Source organism: Antechinus flavipes, chromosome X, assembly GCF_016432865.1.
Source record: "Antechinus flavipes isolate AdamAnt ecotype Samford, QLD, Australia chromosome X, AdamAnt_v2, whole genome shotgun sequence".
In the NCBI taxonomy this organism is placed as follows: Eukaryota; Metazoa; Chordata; class Mammalia; order Dasyuromorphia; family Dasyuridae; genus Antechinus; species Antechinus flavipes.
Genome location: NC_067404.1, coordinates 43,864,073 through 43,886,312, shown reverse-complemented (window position 1 = coordinate 43,886,312; position 22,240 = coordinate 43,864,073). Strand labels below are relative to the sequence as shown.

General features: G+C 41.2%; 1 protein-coding gene across 8 annotated transcripts in view; it reads right to left on the bottom strand.

The window, feature by feature from the left end:
- MBNL3 (muscleblind like splicing regulator 3) overlaps window positions 1–22,240 on the bottom strand; it is a 164,800-nt gene that overhangs the window by 59,425 nt on the left and 83,135 nt on the right. The window contains exon 1 of one of the 8 annotated variants that reach the window (XM_051968713.1): window positions 14,199–15,781. The exons of the other annotated variants lie outside the window; for them this stretch is intronic. Coding sequence (XP_051824673.1) covers window positions 14,199–14,309 — 111 coding nt within the window. The 5' untranslated portion in view covers window positions 14,310–15,781. Of the gene's footprint in view, window positions 1–14,198; window positions 15,782–22,240 lie in introns of those variants that run through there. 8 annotated transcript variants of the gene reach the window in all.

Below are 22,240 nucleotides of genomic sequence, written 5' to 3'. Positions count from 1 at the left end.
TGTTTTCTCCACTTATAAGCTCCTTGAGGACAGCCAGGGGCTGCCTTGTTGTCTATCTATGTAGCCCCAAAGCTTAGCGCAGGGTCTTGCCATACTAAACACCACCGGGTGCCTGGTGGAAAGAGTACTGTCTCAGAAGTCAGGAGACCTGTGCAAAAATCTCAACTTTACAACTTCATTTTTGTGTGATCTGGGGTAAACCACTTCTCAGAAATAAATGTTTTTTTCTTCTTATTCTTGGTGGTAAATCCTAGTTTCCTCCTTTGTTATGTGAGGGGGTTAGAGGAGATGGTTTCTAAAGGCCTTTCCGGCTATGACATTCAATGCTTCTAGGAAACTTGGCAAACAGATATTGAAAACATATGGAATTGTTGTTTTAAGAAAACAAACAAAATAAGAAATAATTTGTGCCAAATGAGATGAGTTTTTTTGTCTGCAAAGAATTGAAATCCATAAATAAGTTGGCCTAATTTTCTGATGCTATAAAAAATTAGTCTCTTTAGCTAAAAGTGCCACTATATTTAACATATAGAACATATTTGTGGTCTCTCTGGAGACTTGTCTGATATGGTAACGTGAATGAAAAAATGAAATTATTATTAATAATAATGGCTACTTTCTTTTGCTGTGATGGCTCTATGAAATCCAGGGTGAGGAAATGCCTTCCACTGTTGCTGAGTACAACCTATCACAAACACTCGTCCTGTGTGGAGATTTTTTTGTCCATATCTTTCCACGATTCCTCTACCAAAGATCCAATGTTATGGCAAACTTCCCATGATTCTTTGGTGTAGACATGGAGAGAGCACAGTGCCTAGAGTCAGGAACATCTGAATTCAAATCCCTCCTAATCTAAGATACATAGAGGTTATGTGACTTGTCTGAGGCCACGCTTACTAGCTGTCTGACCCTGAGCAAGTCACTTAATCTTGTTTGCCTCAGTTTCCTCATTTGTAAAACGAGTTGAACAACATGGCTTACTATCCCAAATGGGGCCAAAGAGAATCAGACATTACTGAAAGAACTGAACGACAACAGAGTGGTTCTTTAAATTCTTCTTGGACTATCCATCTGTTATCCCTCCCTCTTGCTCCATGAACTAGCCCGCTTCCTTGTCTGATCATATGGATCTCGAGTGCCCCTTCTCTAGTGCAAGTCACTGTGTGTGACGTGACATTTTTGGTTTTCTAAATGGGATGGCCAGGCCCGATCTCTTCCAAATGATCCCGATTGGCAACATGGCATTCGAAGGCTCGATGCAATCGGCCCAATTCAAGGTAGCATGGTATAGTGGTTAAGACACTCAGACTAGGTATGGGCGAATCACTTAACCTCTGTGCCCCAGCTTTCTCATCTGTAAAAAGAAGAGGTATGGCCACAAAGGTCCATTCCAGCTCCAAGCCTACAGTTCCACGATCGTCAATCATCTACAACCCAAAGCAACAGCTAGGAAACTTTATCATCACTAGGGAATCCCTCTTGTCTTTAGACTTGCCATGCTCCTGACAAATCTATTGGGTGGCCATATGTTCCCCTATTTTACACCTTGTTTGATGCTGACACTGGGCAGAGAGATCAACAAAGTTATCTCCATGGTCAATATCTTTGCTTTTGTTTATCTCCTATTTTTAGAGTTAACAGATTGCTAGAATAGGTTGGGTTAGAGCTGGTATAAATGCCCACAGTGTCTTCTCATCTTTACTCTTGTTTCTATTTTGGGATTGCCTTTGCCTTTCTGTACCAGTGGAGGATCTGACCGTCCACCAGCAGTGCATTCCAAAATGACTCCCACAGCGATACCCGGTCGTTTGCTCTCTGTTTCAATAATACTCTTCATTTTATATGGGGCTGGGCTGTGTTCACCGTGCCCGGTGCTCTACAACTTGCTTCTCGAAAAAGATATTCAATGATGTGCAACTGTGAGGTATCTAGAGAAGTCTGACTTTTCAAAAGCCTCTTTCATTTCTTAATTCCCCTACCCAGAAATCCTTTTCTCTGCTCACCTTCTTACTTAAACACTAAGTATCAAAGTATATATGTTTGATCTCATTTGGAGCACTGATGTCAGTTTCTACATAAAATCCTCTACTCCTTCACCCACTGCAATCACTTCAAGGTGGCCCTCTTACTCACGCGCCTCATAGGCACAACCAAGTATCTGATGGAACAACGTGACTTTGGGCGGCCGATGGAGCCACCTCGACTGACCGTTTCACATGCTTCTCTGAGGAGAAATTAAGAGCCGTCCTTCCACATCATCGTAGATCATGAGAATGGCAATAAGGCTAGGGGGTTTGGATACTTCAGCTCACTGGAATTTGAGGAAAGTCAGAGGTCTCTGGGAGTCTTACTGGCCTTATCTCCCCTTTTCTCACCATTCTGCTATGATCAGGATATAATGGGCAAAGGGCTTTGCAAGAATAAGGACCACTAACAACTTTAAAAATCTAATTCATGGGGGGCTGTGAACACAAAATTCATCAACCAAGGGATTGACATGCTTCTGAAGAACCCCGCCCATACTTATCTAGACTCCTCCTCCTCGGACTGCAGATATGATTTCTTATTCCACCTGCTCTTAAAGTTCACTCTGGGACAATTACAGCATCAGAGAGGATCATAGATTGAGAGTTTTAAGGGACCTAGGAGATCTTCCAATTTAATACCCTCATTTTACATGAGCAATCTTGAGGCCATACATTTTGTAAATGGTAGAGCTGGACTTGTTTAACCTCTTGTAGCCTTGGTTTCCTCTTCTGTATAATGGGGCTTATGATCAATCACTTATAGCATCTACCCCAAAGGGTTCTCTGAGATTCAAAAGAGATCATGAATGTGAAGGGGCATTAGAGACCTATAAGCTCCATGGAAATGACAACAACTCCTGTCAAAGCTGGCATATAGTTGGCACAGGCTTTGAGAAGCTAGTCACCTGATACCCATCATGAGGCTTCAGAGAAGGCCTTTCAAGGAGTGGTCAGTTATTACTGCCCCCTGCTCTGGCTCAAAGTTATTCAGTGAAGTCATAGTGTCAAGTTCACTGTACACAATCAATAATGACCACGAAGAAACTGTTCCCAGTAATAAAAGAACAGAATGTGGTCTTCCACAGACAGTGATCAGATATGAAGCTTCTATTTAAAGATGTCATAATTAATAGGACTTGGGAAGGTGGTCAAAAATGAGTTTCTCAACTCCCACCATAAACCGTGAAGGCTATAAAATACTCATGCTACAAATGGAAGAAAACATATATTGCAAAGCATTAATTCTCTCTGTTCTTTTCCCCTCCTCCCCCATCCCACTCCACCCCTTCTAGCATTAAATGATGTCTATTTGTAAATGAAAAAGAGAGAGGAGGCTGTCGATGGAACTGCCCAAGCAGGTTCAGAAAACAGGGCACTCAAGCTCAAATGAGATTCTGTGTATACTGTGAGAAATACAGTTGGAAGAAGGAACTGTTCTTGGTCAAGCACCTTATTGTATGTATTTGTGGCCCTTAAGATTACAGATGGGCAAAAACTGTTGGGAAAACTGGAAAACAGTATGGTAGAAACTAGGCATAGACCAGCATCGCATACCCTGTACCAAGATGAGGTTGAAATGAGGACGTGATTTAGATATGAAGGGTGATAGATACCATAAGCAGATTAGAAGAACAAGGGATAGCTTACCTGTCAGTTCTATGGAGAAGGGAAGAATTTATGACCAAACAAGAGACAGAGAACATTATGAAATGCAAAATGGGTTATTTTGGTCATGTTAAATTACAAAGTCACACAAGCAAAACAAATGCAATTAAGATTAGGAGGAAAGTAGAACACTGGCAGCAAAAAAAAAAAAAAAAAAGGCCTCATTTCTAAAATATATAGAGAACTGAATCAAATTTATAAGAATGCAAATCATTCCCCAATTTATAAATGGTCAAAGGATATGAACAGGCAGTTTTCAGATGAAGAAATTAGAGCTATCTACAATCAAGTGAAAAAAAATGCTCTAAATCACTATTGATTTGAGAAATGCCAATTAAAATAACTCTGAGGTACCTAACCTCACACCTATCCCATTGCCTAATATAATACAAAAGGAAAATTATAAATGTTGGAGAATATGTGGGAAAATTGGAACACTAATGCATTGTTGATGGGATTGTGAACTGATTCAACCATTCTAGAGAGCAATTTGGGCTATAAAACTGCGTACCCATTGATCCAACAGCACTACTACTAGAGCTGTATCCCAGAGTGATCATAAGAGAGGAAAAAGAGAAAAATATTTCTTGTAGCTTTTTTTATGGTGGCAAAGAATTAGAAACTGAGGGGAAGTCCATCAGTTGGGGAATGGCTGAATAAGTGGTGGCACATGAAGGTCGTAGAATACTATGTGCTATAAGAAATGATAAATAGGCGAATTGCAGAAAATCCTGGAAAGACGTGCCCAAACTGATGCTGAGTGAAGTGAGCAGAACCAGGAGAACATAGTGCACACAACAGCAACACTGTACAACTATGACTGACTTGGCTCTTCGCAGCAATACAGTGAGCTAGGACAATTCCAAAAGACTTGCGATAGATTTTGTCATCCACATCCAAAGAGAGAACTATGGAGTCTGAGCAAAGATCAAAGTATATACTATTTTCACTTTTTTGTTTTTTTTTTCCTTTCTCGTGGTTTTCCCCTTTTGTTCTGGGTCTTCTTTCACAACATGACTAATGTGGAAATATGTTTGACATGATTGTACATGTATGGCCTTTGTCAGATTGCTTACCTGCCTTGGGGAGGGTGGAAGGGAGGAAAGGGAGGGAGAGTAATTTGGAGCTCAAAATTTTACAAGGATGAATGTTGAAGACTGTCTCTATATGTAGTTAGAAAAAAATAAAATAATAGGAATTTTTTAAATAAAAAGATCATATATGTAGGGGTAGAGGAGGAAATTGAGGATTATAGAGAATCACTTGGCCAAAGTCACACAGTAGGTGGATGAAAGAATTCAGACTGGAAAGCAGGTCCCCCAAGTTCAAATTTGCAACACTTTGTTCATTAGTGAAGATATTAATTGCATCTTAGTTAATTACAGTGAGAGGAAAGCAAGCTGAACCCCACCTTTGGGGTATCTGTGAAATCGAGGTGACTTCATCAAATTTTGTTTTCAAGTTTTAAAAAAAAAACTGAAAATTTAATCAAAATGACAATCATATATATCCTCCTTTCCCACTCCCTTCATATCTGCTAATCAACTTATCCAACGATAGCCCAGCTCAGATGCCGCCCTCTACACGGTGCTTGTCTCGATCCCTCTTCCCACTCACAAACTTCCTTCCTCCTGTGACTTCTCAAGTACTCTGTTATGTTATCTTCCAATGTATTTACAAGGTCATGCTATCCATCATAGCTAGCCACATTGGCAATATTGCCGTGGTAGAAAAAGTACCGGTGTTGAGTCAGAGGATATGGGTTCAAATTCTACTTTTGATTCTGTATGACATCTGATGACCTGTGGGACTTTGGGGAATTCATTTGCCCTCCCTAGACCTCAATTTCCCTATCTGTAAAGTGTGTGTGTGTGTGTGTGTGTGTGTGTGTGTGTTTGTATGCATGTGTGTATAAAGGAGGATTGGATAGAGGCCACTGAAGTTCCCTTCTAGCTCTAGCCCTAGGATCTGTGTATAACCTCAATTGAACAAGTCCCTTTCCTTTCTTGGGTCTCAGTTTCCCCCTCTGTAAAATGAGAGGGTTAGAATAGATAGCTTCTGAGGTACTGTTCAGCTCTAAATCTAGTATTCTATAAATGTCTGGACTATAAACTACATGCAGGTAGGAATAAGTCTTATTTCATTCTGTATTTTTCCTAGTGCTTAGTACTATGCTTAGCACATCATAGGTGTTAAACGTGTGTTGGATTAAACTTAATATCGGATAGAATTGTATTGAGAAACAAACTAAGTCATATTAATTCATTTATATCAGTCTTGAGTAGACCTTTTCCCACTAAAAATAATTAGGATATAAAATCATCATTCAATATGGCTTGCTTCCAAGCTAACCTTAATCTTCTATGTTTGTCAGAGCAGACCAATAGGTCTATGGTACCGTCCACAGCAGAGGAGAATGAAGATTGGCTTGGAAAGTGGATGACCACAGTTCAAGTCCACTTCCTAGCCATCTGCCTCTGGGCAGGGCAGTCATTAATCTTTTGGAACCGCAGTTTGCTCATGTGCAAAATGGGAATACTTGCGTTGGCCCCACCTGGGCTCGGTGGGCCTGCACTCATGTAGCGCTGGGTTTCACATACAAACATTTGAGCCCCATGAGAAGGCTACTGTGGTTCTCCCATTGTACAAACAAGGAAAATGAGCAATTTCGGAGGGAGCTGAGAAATATTAATGCCTTACCCAAGAAATCCATTAAATTTTAAGGTTAAAATGGAATCAGAAAGCTATGAGTCCACATTCTACACTCTCTCCATTATTCTGCTTCAGGCAAAATAACATAGTGAGGGCTAGTGTTGAACCCTAGAAGAGACGGGTTTGAATCTTGCTTCTGATATTATTAGCCACATGACCTTGGCTAGCTCACTTAACTCTAAAAGTGTGACATCAGTTGTTGGCCTGCAGCAACTGGGGAGGGGGAGAGATTCCTTCTACCAGTGAGGTCCCCTAAATAATTCTAAATCCTTTAGATTCAGTTTTTCTGAAAATGTGTTTGCCTTCCAGAGGGGTTTGTCCCTTGGTCAGAAGGGAAAGCATGTCAAATCAGGTGGGGGCTGGGGGCCGAGGGTATATGGAGAAGGGGGACGTGGCGAGAAGTGTGTCACGTGAGAGAATAAGTCCAAAGCCCTGACCAAAAAGCAGACTGACAAACCCAGAGGGTACAGCGATGGAGACTGCTGGGGGGAGGCACTCCAGGAATGGACTGGCCTTGTACAGTCGGGAGCTATCAGGGGCCATTTAATGCATTATTACCACCAGAGAAAAGAGATCTTTTTCAAATACAGCAGTGCCATTCAGGAGTAAGGGAGCACGCTTAATCAGGCCATGAGGATGGTAGAGTGCTGTCTGCTTTCTACCATTATGTACGACAGTGAGAGCCTTAGAGCGAAAGGGGAAAACAGCAGCCTCTCAACAAAACCATACTTAGCGTCCTTCTGAACCCCACTCCATTAAGAGAATGGGCAAATGGAAACACACACCATGGCCCACAAAAAGGCTCCTGGTCAGAGCGTGTCTGACAGATCTCAGCAGCATTTAGGCCTTTTTGGAGAGTTCACACTAGGAGGGGTCAACGCACAGCCCAAAGAACGGGGGCTGGGGCCTCTGAAAAGCTTTGTGGACTCAGTCACAGTAAATGAGCATTTCTGAAGCATCAGCCATAATATGCACGAGGCACTGTGTGATAGGAAGAGAAAAACAAAACTAGACTCCTCCGGCAAAGAATTTCTAATTTACCAGAGGGAAACATGTAAACTTATGAGCATATACATGATGATTAGAAGAGAGAACAGGAAGAGAATTAATAATGATTAAGAGGGAGGGAGGGGAGAAATGGAAATCAAGAAAGGCTCCCTGGAAGAAGGGGTACCTGAATTAAGCTTTGAATGAAGCTGAAGATTCTTAGAGATAGAGAGGTATTATCTTCCAAATCAATGTTAGGATTTCTTTTATTATGAATATTATTATTTTATTAAAGCTTTTTATTTACAAAGCCTGTGCATGGGTCATTTTTCAGCATTGACCCTTGCAAAACCTTCTGTTGCAAATTTTCCCCTCCTTCCCCCTCCCCCCTCCCCTAGCTGGCAGGTACTCCTATACATGCTAAATATGTTAAAGTACATGTTAGATCCAATATGTGTATACATTTTAATACGGTTATCTGGTTGCGCAAGAAAAAGCAGATCAAGAAGGAAGAAAAAGAAAAACTGAGAAAGAAACCAAAACAAAATGCAAGCAAATAACAACAGAGTGAGCATGCTAGGCAATGTTAGTATTTCATAGCATATGTAAAATGGGAGTCAGGAGACCCGGGTATGGATCTGTCCTTGGCCACTAGCTTGCTATATGAGCCTTCCCCACCAGTCTGGGCCTCAGTTTCCCCTTCTGTCAAATGAAGGAGTTGGAGCTCTAAGGTCCCTTCCATGTTTGTGGCTGTTGTGTTGAAAGAGATAAAAATGCAAATATCTGATAATTCCATACAACATAATAAACAATTTGGACATTTATATTTGGCGGGGGGGAAAAGGATCATAGACCTTTGGTCAATGACAATGGATGAGTTTTCTCCACCAAGCTGGTCAACCTTCAGGTCCCAAACTTTGGTGTAACTATCTACTCAGGTCTCCAAGGTTCACAATTACTTAACACAACATCCCATTTGCAATGTGCTCATCCATTAAATGGTATCTGACCATAGACAACAACCCTTCAGTGTCCAATCTAGAATAGTCTCGGATGAAAAAAGTGACCCAGGCAGTATAAATATTTGAAATGCCCCATTCCACCATACAGCGCGCACCCCAGCATTCCGATCGCAGGCTCCATGCAGGGGACACCTGCCTGCCAGTCAGGGTGCCCGACGAGCCTCCGGGCTGATTTTCAGAGACGAGCTATTTGGCAGACATTTCTTAAACACCAACTATGTGTGAAGTTTTTGTATACGAGCAGATGCAGTGCCACAGTTTCAAAGGGGCAGCCACCCAGCCTCTAAACTTTGGTTAGTAATTTCTGCATATGAAGTCACATGGGAAGAAGTTCTCTGGGCACATTTATCTAGCATGGGCATAAATGTCAAGGGTCAATTAAGCTCACAGATTGGGCAGCTAAACATAAAGAATCTAAAGAACACACCCAGTAGGCTTTTACTGAGAGGGATAAATATAGTATTGATGCTAGCAATAATAATAAATCAATGCTAAATAATCTAGTATCATTAATAGTAAAAGTTAATACAGTTCAAAGGCTGCAGAGTAGCAGGATCCCTATACATTAGCAAAAGACGGGAGAAGGAGTGCTGGATTTGAAGGCAGCAGAGTTAGGATCAATTCTCACATCTGTCATTACCTATGTAATCTCTTGAGCAAGTACTTCTCCCTATGTCTCAGTTTCCTCAACTGTAAACCGTGTGTGTGTGTGTGTGTGTGTGTGTGTGTGTGTGTGTGTGTGTGTGTGTGTGTTTTGGGGGGGCTTTTTAAGGTCCCTTTTAGCTCTAAACTTACTATTTTTTGATCTTCTATTGATCAAGCAAGAATTATTAAATTTAAGGTGAATAGAAAGTTAGAGAGCATGCTAGTGAGGTGTTCAGTCAGATGGCCTAGGTTCTAGTTACTGTGTGACTCTGGGTAATTTGTGCCACACTTCTGTGCATCTTACACCTTCTGGCCCTAGTCAGATAAAAGGAGTTTGGGAGAATAAAGGAAAAGAGCAGCTGTAAATGTGTTTCAAAAATAGACTCACCGGCTAGAAATGTTGACTATTACTATTATTTCTTGATTTTCTTTTAAGTCCTGCACTTGATTTTAAGAACAACAAATTTGACATTCTACAGAATTGATGGCCAGTAATTCTCAGGATATGACAAAAAGAATGAAATTGAATTTCTTTTTTCTATACCTGGAATAAGCAATCATATATTGTCAAGGTGGTAACTATCTGTAGTATTCAATTCTATTCCCTTTAGCTCTGTTTGCATTAAATGGTCAATACACTCATCACACAATTTCTTTTAGGTCCAGGGCATTTGGCCCTGTTTTTTTGCCCGGTACTACATTATAAGCTTCTTTGATGGTAGAAACTGAGTTTTTCCCTCATTTTTCTCTCCCTAGCATTTGTCTGAATAAGTGCTGAATGAGTGATTGAATGGCTAACCACTGCTATTGTCCATGGAAGGGCAGGGTTATGCAGTTCAACCTGGGCTTTGGGAATAAGTACAAGAAGTTTAGCGGCCTGCACAATTACTTTCCAATAATAATCACAGCAGCTCACATGATCTAGCGCTTTTAGATTTACAAAGCAATTTACATCTGTTTTCTCATTTGATTCTCAAAACAACCCTGCTTTTATTAAATGGCTGCTTTTATTCTCTCCATTTTATAAATAAGGAAGTTGAGGATCAGAAAAGTCACATTTGATTCTCAAAACAACCCTGCTTTTATTAAATGGCTGCTTTTATTCTCTCCATTTTATAAATAAGGAAGGTGAGGATCAGAAAAGTCAATTGACTTATCCTGGATCATGCATCTAGTTTTGTGTCTGAGGTAGAATCAAAGCTGGATCTTTGTGACTTAGACCAGGGCTTCTAAAAATTTTTCCACTCACTATCTCTTTTCATCTAAGAAATTTTTATGCAACTCCAGGTATGTAGGTATATAAAATAGGTATGCAAATCAAAAATTTACTGATAATAAATCATCATTTTTTGACCCCATATGTGATTGCAACCCAGAGTTGGGCTCCAGACACGATGGCACACTTCCTCTCCATATTAGATGAGTCACAGGGTATGTGAATATATCTGCTTTGGATCTGAATTTATCCCATCAGGCTCACTTTCAGATTTAGGATGGCTCAAGATGAGTTTTTTGGAAGGGGGAGGGGGTGGGCGGGGTAGCCTATAATAACCAAAACATTTCAAGAGGTTCCTATTATGTGAAAAAGTATGGCCTGGAATACTGTTATCTTCTAGCAGACAAAAAGCTCCTAATGGCTTTCCTCTGAGGAGCACTCTGTAATTTGTGACTTTCCCACAATTAGCTTCATATTTTATTTATGGCGTGTAATGAACTGCACGTAGAAATCATGCGAGGCACTTTGCTGAGCCAGAAATCCTAGGCTTACTGTTAGAGAAGACTTCATAGTAGATTGAAAAACAAAGCCCTCAACTCCATCAGCCCACTAGGACTTCCAATCAGAACTACTCTCCGAAAAGGCTGAAATACTGAGAACAAAGCTCCCTCAAAAATGGCTTCCTCAGTCCCTCGTCACTGTTGGAAAGTTCTTCGTTCAGAAGATCTTCCAGGCCGAAGATAAGAGCCTAAATGAAACAGTGACTATTCATCTCTTCAACAAACATGAATGACCTACAAGGCAGCACGCTCTGTTCTAGATGTTAAGGGGGCCTGGAAAAGATGTTTCTAGAACTGAAGGAGTCTAAGATAATCACTCCATGTTTCAACTCTAAAATGAGGGAGTTGGACTGGATGACATCTGAGCTTCCCTTCTCCTCCCTATGATCCTCTGGTATCTCACTGGCCTTGGTGATAACTTAGCAGTGGGTACAAAAATATTACAGTATTTTTTAAGAGCCTGAGCAATCAAACGATCAGCAAGCGGTCATTCAGTCAAGCGCTGGGCTACATGTTCCTATTCAGAAAACGTGTGTTTGTTTGGCAGCCCGGGCCTGTGATTTCCTGGGTATAGGAATGACTCCCACCATCAGGGTAGATGGGGGCTTGTGTAGGACTTACAGAATTGGGAAGCTGCTGGGGACACAGATTAAGGGACTTGCTCAGGATCACAGAGATGGGATTTGAAGCCAGGTCTTCCTGACTCCCAGGCTGACCCAGCAGCCACCAACCCAAGCTGTCTAATATTTATATCTTATTCCAAAAATTAAGCTTAGTTCTTTCCTTTATATTTGTTTTTTTTCAATCCAGTACTGACAAATTCCTTCTTATCACAGAGATACCAGGAATGGGGGAACCTGCTCATATTTCTCTCTCTCTTTTTCTCTTGGGAAGAGAAATCTCTTGGGAGATTTAATGCTCTTTTCTTCAGTCTTATTGGTAGCAGCATAAAGTATTTAGTATTGGGGTCCCCTAATCTCTTAGGGAGCCCATGAACTTGGATGGGAAAAAAATAGCATCTTTATTTGCACTAACCTCTAACTGAAACTTAGCATTCCCTTCGATTATTTTAAGAAGAGGTTCACGTGATTTTGAGAAAGGGTTCACGGGCTCCGTGACCCCCCAAAAGATTAAAAATGGCTCAATTAGAATGTCAAACTTTAAAAAAATTCTGGACTTAAAAAGCACCAAATAAAATGGGCTATATACATGGTATATGGCCCTATACATGGTAATAGAACAGAAAACTGCAGAGGTCCCTTAAGCAAGAGCTTGCTCTTCTTTTAAAATATATAGGATGTCTATGGCAGCCCTTTTTGTAGTGGCTAGAAACTGGAAAATGAATGGATGCCCATCCATTGGAGAATGGTTGAGTAAATTGTGGTATATGAACGTTATGGAATATTATTGTTCTGTAAGGAATGACCAGCAGGATGAATACAGAGAGGCCTGGAGAGACTTACAGGAACCGATGCTGAGTGAAATGAACAGAACCAGGAGATCATTATATACCTCAACAACAATACTATTTGAGGATGTATTCTGATGGAAGTGGATTTCTTCCACAAAGAGATCTAACTCAGTTTCAATTGATCAAGGAGGGAAGAAAGCAGCTACACCAAAGAAAGAACACTGGGAAATGAATGCAAACTGTTTGCATTTTTGTTTTTCCTCCCAGGCTATTTTTACCTTCTGAATCCAATTCTCCCTGTGCCACAAGAGAACTGTTTGGTTCTGCACACATATGTTGTATCCAGGATAGATTGTGACATATTTAACATATATAGGACTGCCTGCCATCTAGGGGAGGGGGGGGGAGGGAAGGGAAAAGTCGGAACGGAAGTGAGTGCAAGGGATAATGTTGTAAAAAATTACCCAAGTATATGTTCTGTCAATAAAAAGTTATTTAAAAAAGAAAATGAATAAACAAACACAACTAAAATAAATAAAAATTTCAACTATCTCTCTCTCTCTCTCGGATTAATTTATGGCTTTTAAAGCTTTTCTGTTTCCATTTCTTTTAAGATCAAGCCATTACTTACTTATGAAGTTAATGATCAAGCCCAACATATACTCTCCCATGAAAATATACTCTTCCCACCATTCCCAGGTCACTTCCTACGTGGAGCCTGCTTTCCTTCCCTCAGGAAAAAGGAGTTCTCCCTTCCTTCTCTTTCTGCTCTTTATACAGATTTTAGGGACTCCCTGAGTTCTATTGGGCACACTTGGTTCTTTCTGGGCATATAAATAACCCTACTAGACCATCAGCTCCTTGAAGGTTGGGTCCAAGTCCTATTTTTCATTAGAACCCATTCAGAAGCTAATAAAAACTTGATAAACCCCTGTCGAATATGGGGCTGTTTCAAAACACATGGCATAAGCACATAGGGGCTCTTAAAATATCAAATTGTAATCCCAAAGAAATATTTTCCTTTTATAAAGATCTTTTTGTAGGGTGGATTCAGGCCTATGATTTCATCTGTGTGGGGAATCTAAAATGACTTTTCCAGAGTCACACATTTCGGACCCCAGGGCTTCCTGGCCTCACAATTGCCCCTCCATCCATTTTATCTCGCCTGTATGTTTATGGATCTTAACAGTAAATTATCATTACACCAGGCTGCCTGTTTATATAACTTAACAGTAAATTATAATAGCATGGAATTAGTGATTCTGAGCCCTTGTCCCCCCCTTCACCAATGAATATTCTATATTACATAGTGCTTAAATTTCTTTACAAAAAAAAAAAACCAAAAAACTTCTCTAAAATGTGATCTCTAAAGGTTGCTATGTGCCCAAGAAGGATTTTCCTATAGCAAATCCATACCTTTTCTGAACACACACTATACCACCCACTCAAATCTGAAACAAGCAACCCTTAAGCCAAAACAAAAGCTCCCCTTCACCCTTCACCCCAAGGGGGAAAACAAGTCAGAGGAAGGGCTGGCTTTAAGGGGAAAATTTCTTTTCCCATCCAATAAGCCAAGAGCCCAATTCTGACCAGAATTGGCTAAATTGAAGCTGTAGAATCAACAGAGACAGACCTTAGTGCTATTTTGTGGCTGGGCCCTGGAGGAGTCCCACTAGGAAGCCATTACATCCATCCTCACAAAAAATCAAGATGGCTTCTTTGCAAAGAGCACTGGGGCCCGGAATTTTCTTTCCAGTTGGACCGTCTCCTTTCTAACCCCTAGCACTGAGTGTGGTCTCGGCCAACCCACTTCTCTCTACACTTCAGTGTTCTGAAAAGTCCTACAAAGTAGGAAGGGCCTTTTCGGTTGGTTCTGGCTCGAGAACCCTACAAGTCCTGTACAAGTACCCACAATATTTTGAGCTTTTTCCATAGTTAAGGAAAGATAATTACCTGGTGAGGGGGCTTCGGGGGATAGGGCCGGCTTCTCCTTTCGGCAGAGGGTCTCTCTGGCGCCATGCCATTGACTTTCAGGTAAAACGGCACCCACTCCCAACCAAACATAGCTGTGTCCTGGAGCAGCACCTCAGAGGGTCTAAACCAGGAAGAGCACACTCCTGCACAGGGGCAAGCCAGGAAGGAAGTGCAGGGGTAGACTGAGAGTGAAGCTGACTCTGGAAGATGTAACCTTTTGGGTCACATGATAATCTGGGGGAGAAAAATCATGTTGCCTTTTCTCTGGGCGAGATTTTTTTTTCCCTTCAGCTTTCTTTACTATGTAGCATTTTTTAAAAAACACATTCCGTTTTGTCTTGTGATTTTCCCAGAATTTCCACAAAATTCCACAAAATGTTACTATAATCTGCAGGTGTCCTTCATTCCCACGCAGGCTGAACTAAATCTTGCTTTTTCTTCCCCTTTTCTTTCTTTTGGCCTCTCTTCTATTTCCACAATTCTCCCCTTTTCTTTCCCTTTTCTCTCCCTCCTTTCTCTCTCGCTCTTTCCTCTCTCCTCTTACCCTATCCTTTTCTCACTCCCTTTTTCTTTTCTTTCCTCCTTTCTCTCTCACCTCCCCCTCTCTTCTCTCTTGCTTTCCCTTTTCCTCACTCCCTTGCTCTTTTTCTCTCTTATCTTTTCTCCTTTCTCCCTCTCTTCTCTCCTGCTTTAAACCCTCTTTTTTTTCTCACTCCCTCTTTTCCTCTCTCTTTTTCTGTATTATCTTTTCTCCTTTTTCTTTCTCCTCTTGTGTTTCTCATTTTCCTTCTCTCTCCCTCGTTCTCTCTCTGATCTTTTGAACTTTCTCCTCTGTCCTTGCCCTCTCTTTTCTCTCTTCCTTTCCATTTTTTCCATTTCTCTCCTATATTTTATCTTTTCTCCTTTCTATCTCTCCTTCCACACTCTTTTCTCCAGTTTCCCCCCTTTTCCTTCTCACCCCCCCTTTCCCTCTCTTTTCCTCTCTGATCTTTTCTCCTTTCTCTATCTCCTTTACCTCTCTTCTCTTGCTTTCCTCTTTTTCCTTCTCCATCCCTCTTTCCATATTTTTTGTCTCTTATCTTTTCTCCTTTCTCTCTCTCCTCCACCTTTGTTCTCTCCTACTTTACCCCTTTTTTCTCACTCTCTCCTCTCCCTTTTTCTCTTTTCCTTTTTTCTCTTTCTTCTCTATCTTCTCTCCTGCTTTCCTCTTTTTTCTTCTCACTCTTTCTCTAACTTTTTCTCTATTATCTTTTCTCCTTTCTCTCTCTCCTCCACCTTTGTTCTCTCCTACTTTCCCCTTTTTTCTCACTCTCTCCTCTCCCTTTTTCTCTTTTCCTTTTTTCTCTTTCTTCTCTACCTTCTCTCCTGCTTTCCTCTTTTTTCTTCTCACTCTTTTTCTCTCTAACTTTTTCTTTATTATATTTCCTCCTTTCTCTTATTCACCTCTCTTCTCTCATGTTCCCCTTTTTTCCTATTCACTCCTTCTTTCTCTCTCTCTCTTTTTCCCTCTTTTATTTTTCTCTCTCTTCACTCTTGTTTTTCTCTCTTGCTTTTCCCCTTTCCTTTTTTCTCTCTTATCTTTCCCCATTCTCTCTCTCTTTTTCTCTCTTTCCCCCTCTTATCTTTTCTCCTTTCCCTTTCTCCTCCACTTCTCCTCTCTCTCTTGGTTTCCCTCTTTCTTTCTCTTTCCCTATTTCTCTCTTATCTTTTCAATTTTCTATCTCTTTGTCCTCTCTTTTTTCTTCCTTTCCCCTCTTTTTCTCTATCTCCCTCTTTCTTTTATCTTTTCTCCTTTGTTTTTCTCCTCCACCTGTCTTCTCTCTTGTATTCCCCCTTTTTCTTCTCGCTCTCTTTTTCTCTTATCATCTCACCTCTCTCTCTTCTCCTCCTCCTTTCTTCTCTTCTGCTTTCCCCTTTTTAGTTCTTGCTCCTTCTTTCCCTCTTTCTTTTTCTCTCATCTTTTCTCCTTTCCCTTTCTCCTCCAACTCTCTTCTTTCTTGCATTCCCCTCTTTCCTTCTCTCTCCCCCATTCTTTCTTTTTCTTTTATCTTTTCAACTTTTTCTTTGCCCTCTCTTTTTCTCTCTTCCTTTCCCCCTTTTCCATCTTTCTTCCTCTTTCTGTCTCTTTTTCTTTTCTCCCTTTTTCTCTCTTCTCACCCTTTCTTCTCTCTTGCTTTCCCATTTTAATTTCTTACTCTCTCTTTTTCTCTCTTATCTTTCCCCATTCTCTCTCTCTTCTACCTTTCTACTCTCCTGCTTTTCCCTTTTTCCTTCTCACTCTCTTTCTCTCTCTAATTTTTTTCTCTCTTATCTTTTCTCCTTTTCCCCTCTCCTCACCCTCTCTTCTCTCTTGCTTTATCCTTTCCTTCTGGCTCCCTCTTTCTCTTTTTCTTTCTTATCATTTCTACTTTCTCTTTCTCCTCGCCTTCTTTCTGCCTTTCCCCTTCTTCTATCTCTCTCCCTCTTTTTCTCTTATTTTTCTACTTTCTTTCTCTTCTCGCTTTCTCCTTTTCAGTTTTTGCTCCCTGTTTCCCTCTCTCTTTTTCTTTCTTATCTTTTCTCCTTTCTCTTCTTCCTCCACCTCTCTTTGCTTTCGTGTTCCCCTTTTCCTTCTTGCTCTCTTTTCCCCTTTATCTTTTCCCCCTTTCTCTCTCTCCTCCATCTCTCTTCTTTCTTGTGTTCCCCTTTTTCCTTCTTGCTCCCTCTTTCCTCTCTTTTTTCTCTGATCTTTTCTCCTTTCTCCCTCTCCTCACCCTCTTTTCCTCTCTTGCTTTCTCCTTTCCTTCTCTCTCCTTTTTCTCTTTTATCTTTTCTACTTTCTTTCTTCACCCTCTCTCCTCTCTCTTCCTTTTCCCCCTTTCCATCTCTCTCCCTCTTTCTCTGTTATATCTTCTTCTTTCTCTTTCTTTTTCTCTGCTTCTCTTCCTTTTTCTTTCTCATTCCCCCACTCTCTTTTCTCCCTTCTCTCTCTCTTCCACCTCTCTTCTTTCTTCTTTTCCCGTTTTTCTTCTCCCTCCCTCTTTCTATGTCTTTTTTCTCTCTTATCTTTTACTCTTTTCTTCTTTTTCTCTCTATTCTCCCTCTCTCTTCTCTCTTGCTTTCCCCATTTTCCTTCTCACTTCCTCTTTCTCTCATATCTCTCCCTTTCTCTCTCTCCTCCCTCTCTTTCTCTCTTGCATTCCTCTTTCCTTTTTGCTCCCACTTTCTCTCTTTTTCTCTTATTTTCTCCTTTCTCTCTCTCCTCTACCTCTCCTCACTCTTACTTTCCCCTTTTCCTCTCCACTCCCTCTTTCTTTTTCTCTCTCCTCATCCTTTCTTCTCACTTACTTTCCCCTTTTCCTTTCTTGCTCCCCCTTTCCCTCTCTCTTTTCTTCTCTTTTGTCCTTTCTCTCTCCTCTCTCTCTCTTCTCTCTTCCTTTCCCCTTTTTCTTTGTTGCTCTCTCTTTCCATCTCTCTCTTTTTCTCTCATCTGTCCTCCTTTCTCTCTCTTCTCAATCACTCTTCTTTCTGACTTTCCCCTTTTCCTTTCTTATTCCCTCTTTTCCTCTATCTCTTCCTCTTTCTCTTTCTTCTCCTCCCCTCTCTCTTGTTTTCCCTTTTCCTTATCACACTCTCTCCCTTTCTCTTTATATTCCCCCCTTTCTCTCTCTCCCCCTTCTCTCTTCTCTGTTGCTGTTCCCTTTTTTCTTCTCCCTCCCTTCCTGCTCCCTCCACCCCACCGCCAGCCTCTCAGGAGCAATGCCTTATTTTCTTTGACATTTCTTTATTACGGGAGAGTGAAGAGAAGCAACGTTTGGGGAGCGAACGATCTATCTATGACAGTTGGAGCTCCTCTATTTCTAAAGTTGGTTGGCTTCATATGACTAGACTTTCGTCTGACGGAGTGAAGTCTTGTAATTAGATCTTTTAAGAATCCAGGTCAACTTTGGAGATGGCTATTTTAGTTCTAACTTAGCCGTTAAGTTCTCTGTAGATTTATGTCAGTCACAACTGGGATGACATTATGCCAGAAACTGATATTAAAAAGTATGAAAGCAACACATTTACAGTAAATATCTCAATGATGGTAGACCTCAATTACAAGCAAACCTCAACTAATGAGAATGCTGGCTGAATGGGAGTAGATATGTAGGATTCTGATTAATTTCATTTCCTAAATAGCTGGGACTTGCCAAAAAAACCATTTTGGTCTCAACTCTTGTGGTTTTGGATTATTCTGAAATGCTAAAGTTCACTTTCCTGCCTTAGTGAGCAGACTCTTCTAAGTATAAACAACTTTCTATCGCAACCAGAGTTTTCAGAATTTTCAGGTTATTTATATTACTTAGTACTGATCAGGGCTGGGGAAATATCATCCAATCATTAGATGACGGAATCAGGGAATTGCCCTGGTTTCCTGCGCATGACTTGCCCAAGGTCATACCTAGGATTCTACCTCTAATGCTGGAAAGGTCCTCAGAGGTCACCTAATCTAATCTCCTCATTTTACAGATGGAGAACCTGAGGCCCAAAGTAGAACCATGATTTGCACAAAGTCACCCAGGTATTTAGTAGCACAGCCAGGCCTGGAACCCTAGGTCATATGCTCCAAATCAAGTGGTTTTGTCAATGGCCCTTGCCTACTTTTTGGAGGAGGTATAAAAGACTGGGCTGAATATGGCCCTGAGATGATAGGACATACCCAAAAAATTAGGTTTGGGGATTAACTTTTTAATTTGAGCTTGTTTTCTTCCCCCCCCCCCAAAAAAAAAAGTCAATGAATCCGGTCTGGTTAACTGATTTAGCCGGCTGCTCGTTTTTTAAACAAGGAAACTTTTCTTTACCCTTCCATCCTTAAAACCTTGAAGGTTGAAACATGTCACTTTGTATTTAGAGCGCACAGCTTCTGATTTAAGGTCTAAATAGATTTTTAACATATGAGGCCACGCCACCTTTTCAACAAGGCCCTTTTACACAGACTTGACCTTCTACTTTGCTCGGAAAGGCCTTATTAACACTAATCACGCTTCCAAGAATATCTTAATTTACAAGCTGGCCATCTGCTGCAAAATCTAACTTCAAATATTTTAAGGCAGAAAAATCATGCTTCAGGATTAGGAGATCACATTAAATGTTTCTAACTGAAAATGTAGTGAGGCTACTCTGAGAGCAAAACAAAACACAACATGTTAAATTCACATAGAAGGTAAAGCATCCCAAATGCACCATTTGGAGAGTGGCCAATGGCATTTTACTGGAGAATACTATGGGGCATAGTAAAATTGGCAAACGTGAGCAAATCCTGAATTAAAGCATAAAAAAATCTCCACCCCCATTCCTTTCCCTCTCTTTCTCCCTCTCCCAGTGTGGTCTAGCAAGTTCATAAGGATGTCGGAGATGGAAAATGTTTGGTTTGCTGTGGAGGGGAGTAGGGGAGTTGAGATGGAATACAATTTCAACTGAGCGAATAAAATTAATCCACACTTTCCAGCCTTCCCAGACTCTACTTCGTAGTCCCTTTAATCTAGCCATCTCTCTACAAATGACCCTAGCCAGAATTCAGGTTCTTGCTAGGCAACACGGTGGAGTAAAGAGAGTCAGGAATACCTGGCTTCCAATCCTGTATCCTAAGCAAGTCACTTCATTTTTCTGGGCCTATGTGTCCAACTTTGGCAACTGAAGGGGCCTCTGGAGTCCCTTCTAGCTTGAATTCTCTGATCTTATGATCCTAAGTCACTCAGTTTCACCATTTGTAAAATAGATAACTTTTTGAGGACCCTCTCAGTTCTAGGATCTGACGTATAATCTTGAGTAAGTCACTTCCCCTCCCCAAGGCCTCTGTAAAATGAAGGGGTTGGACTAGATGATCTCCGAAGGCCTTTCCAGTTCTGGATTCAGGATCCCTATGGATCGATCTTCTCACACTGGATGGTTGTTATAGCCCCCTCTCCGCTCTCCCTATCTCCCCCTCTTGCTCCCTGTCTCCCACTCTTATCATTCAATCCAATCCAACATGCATTGACTAAATGCCTACAATGAGCCAGGTACTGAGGTAAGGGGAGAGTGAGACCAAAACGAACTCCTCACTCTACTCTAGAAGCTTGGCTTCTAGCCGGCTGCATGGAGAATATTCCTGAAACCCATTGGAACGCATAAACTCTGCTGCCGCCATCTCCCCCCCTCTTCTCCACGCCACTGGGTCTCTCAGTGTCTCTCTAACATCTGATGGTTGAAGGAACGAACTGCTCCTTTTTAAAGGAGACTTCCTCGGCAGCTCAAAAGCTCCCACAGGTTTTATAGCATTAACTCATCCTGGGGTCTTTGTTGTAAACCTCAGCCTCCAAAGTGAGCCATTCCTGGTTCCCGCTGATGCCAAGAAGGGAAACAGAAGCACATGGCTTGTCCAGAATCATGTGAGAATCTCTCTGGGGCTATTGTTGAAAGACTTTTCTATGCCGATCCCACTTGCTGGGTCATTCTGGCTTTGAGATATTGCACTGGTTGCATCTGCACTCCACCCCAAAAAGGGCATTGGTCAAGACTGCTCCCAAGGCTAATCAAAGAGAAGAATATGCTCCCAAAGTGAAATTCTTCCTCTAGAGGGGCCACTGACAGAGGGAAGAGGGATGTGGTTTAAGACTCTCTGATTTGGGGGCAGCTAGGTGGTAAAGTAGATAGAACACCAGGCTTTAGTCAGGAGGACCTGAGTTCAAATCTGGTCTCAGACACTTAACACTTCCTACCTGTGTGACCCTGGGCTAGTCACTTAACCCCAATTGCCTCAGCAAAAAGAAAAAAGAATCTCTAACTTCGAGAGGTTGAATAATGCTCACCCTGATTCCCTGTGGCAAGTGTATCACCCAGCCCCTCGAGACCAGAAAACAATGAGCAGAAGATATACCTCTTAGCGTATCCTGATAAAGGGACAGCTATTTTACTCTTCTAATAGCTACAATAGTAAGAGGGAAACTCCCTTACCCCCATTAGATGGTGAGCTCCTAGGGCAGAGACTGCCATTTTTTGGATCTCCAGTACTCAGTACAGTGCCTGGCCCACTTACTAAATGTTTATCGATTGGCTGAAAACTGAATAACAGGAACTCTGCCTATTGGGATTGGGATTTTTTCCAATAGTTAAGACGAGAGAAAATACTGAGCAGTCAGAGGGGTTGAGCTAAGAGGATCTCTCTATTCACTTAACAAACCAAACCAGAAACTCAAATCTGAGACCTAAGGTGGGCCTAGGCATTTGCTCCAAAGCTCAGTTCAGGGATCACCACCTTGTGCAGTTTTTCTTGATCCCAACCTGTTGAGAGTGTGCACTTCCTCTTTAAATCACCCTAGTTGATCTGTACTGAATTTCTCCCACTCCCCCCAAAACTCACCCTAGTTGATCTGTACTGAATTTCTCCCACTCCCCCCAAAACCCCAACTCAACATAAACCCTTTGAGGACAATCGCTAACTCGTTTTTTGTCTTCCTATCCCTAGTGCCTAGCATAGGATTTTATAACAATAGCTAGATTTTACATAGTACTTGTAGGTTTACAAAGCATTCTGGACTTATTCTGATTGGATCCTTGTAAGCGCTCTAAGACCTTCATAAACTGATGCTGAGTGAAGTGAGCAGAAGCAGGAGAATACTGTACACGGCAACAACAAGATCATGTGATGATCCTCTATAATACACTTAGGTCTTCTCAGCAGTCCAGTGATCCAAGGCAGTTCCAATAGATTTGGGATGGAAAATGCCATCTATATCCAGAGGGAATGCTATGGAGACTGCATGTGGATCAAAGCATAGTGTTTTCATGTTTTAATTTGTTTCCTTTCTTGTATTTTTTTTAACCTTTTGCTCTGACTTTTCTTATATGAAACGACAAATATGGAGATGTGTTTGAAAGGATTATATATATTAATCTATATTAGATTGTTTGCTGTCTTGGGGAAGGGGGAGGTAAGAGAAGGAGGGAGAGACATTTAGAATGCAAAACTTTATAAAAATGAATGGTGAAAATTATCTTTATATGCATTTGGAAAAACA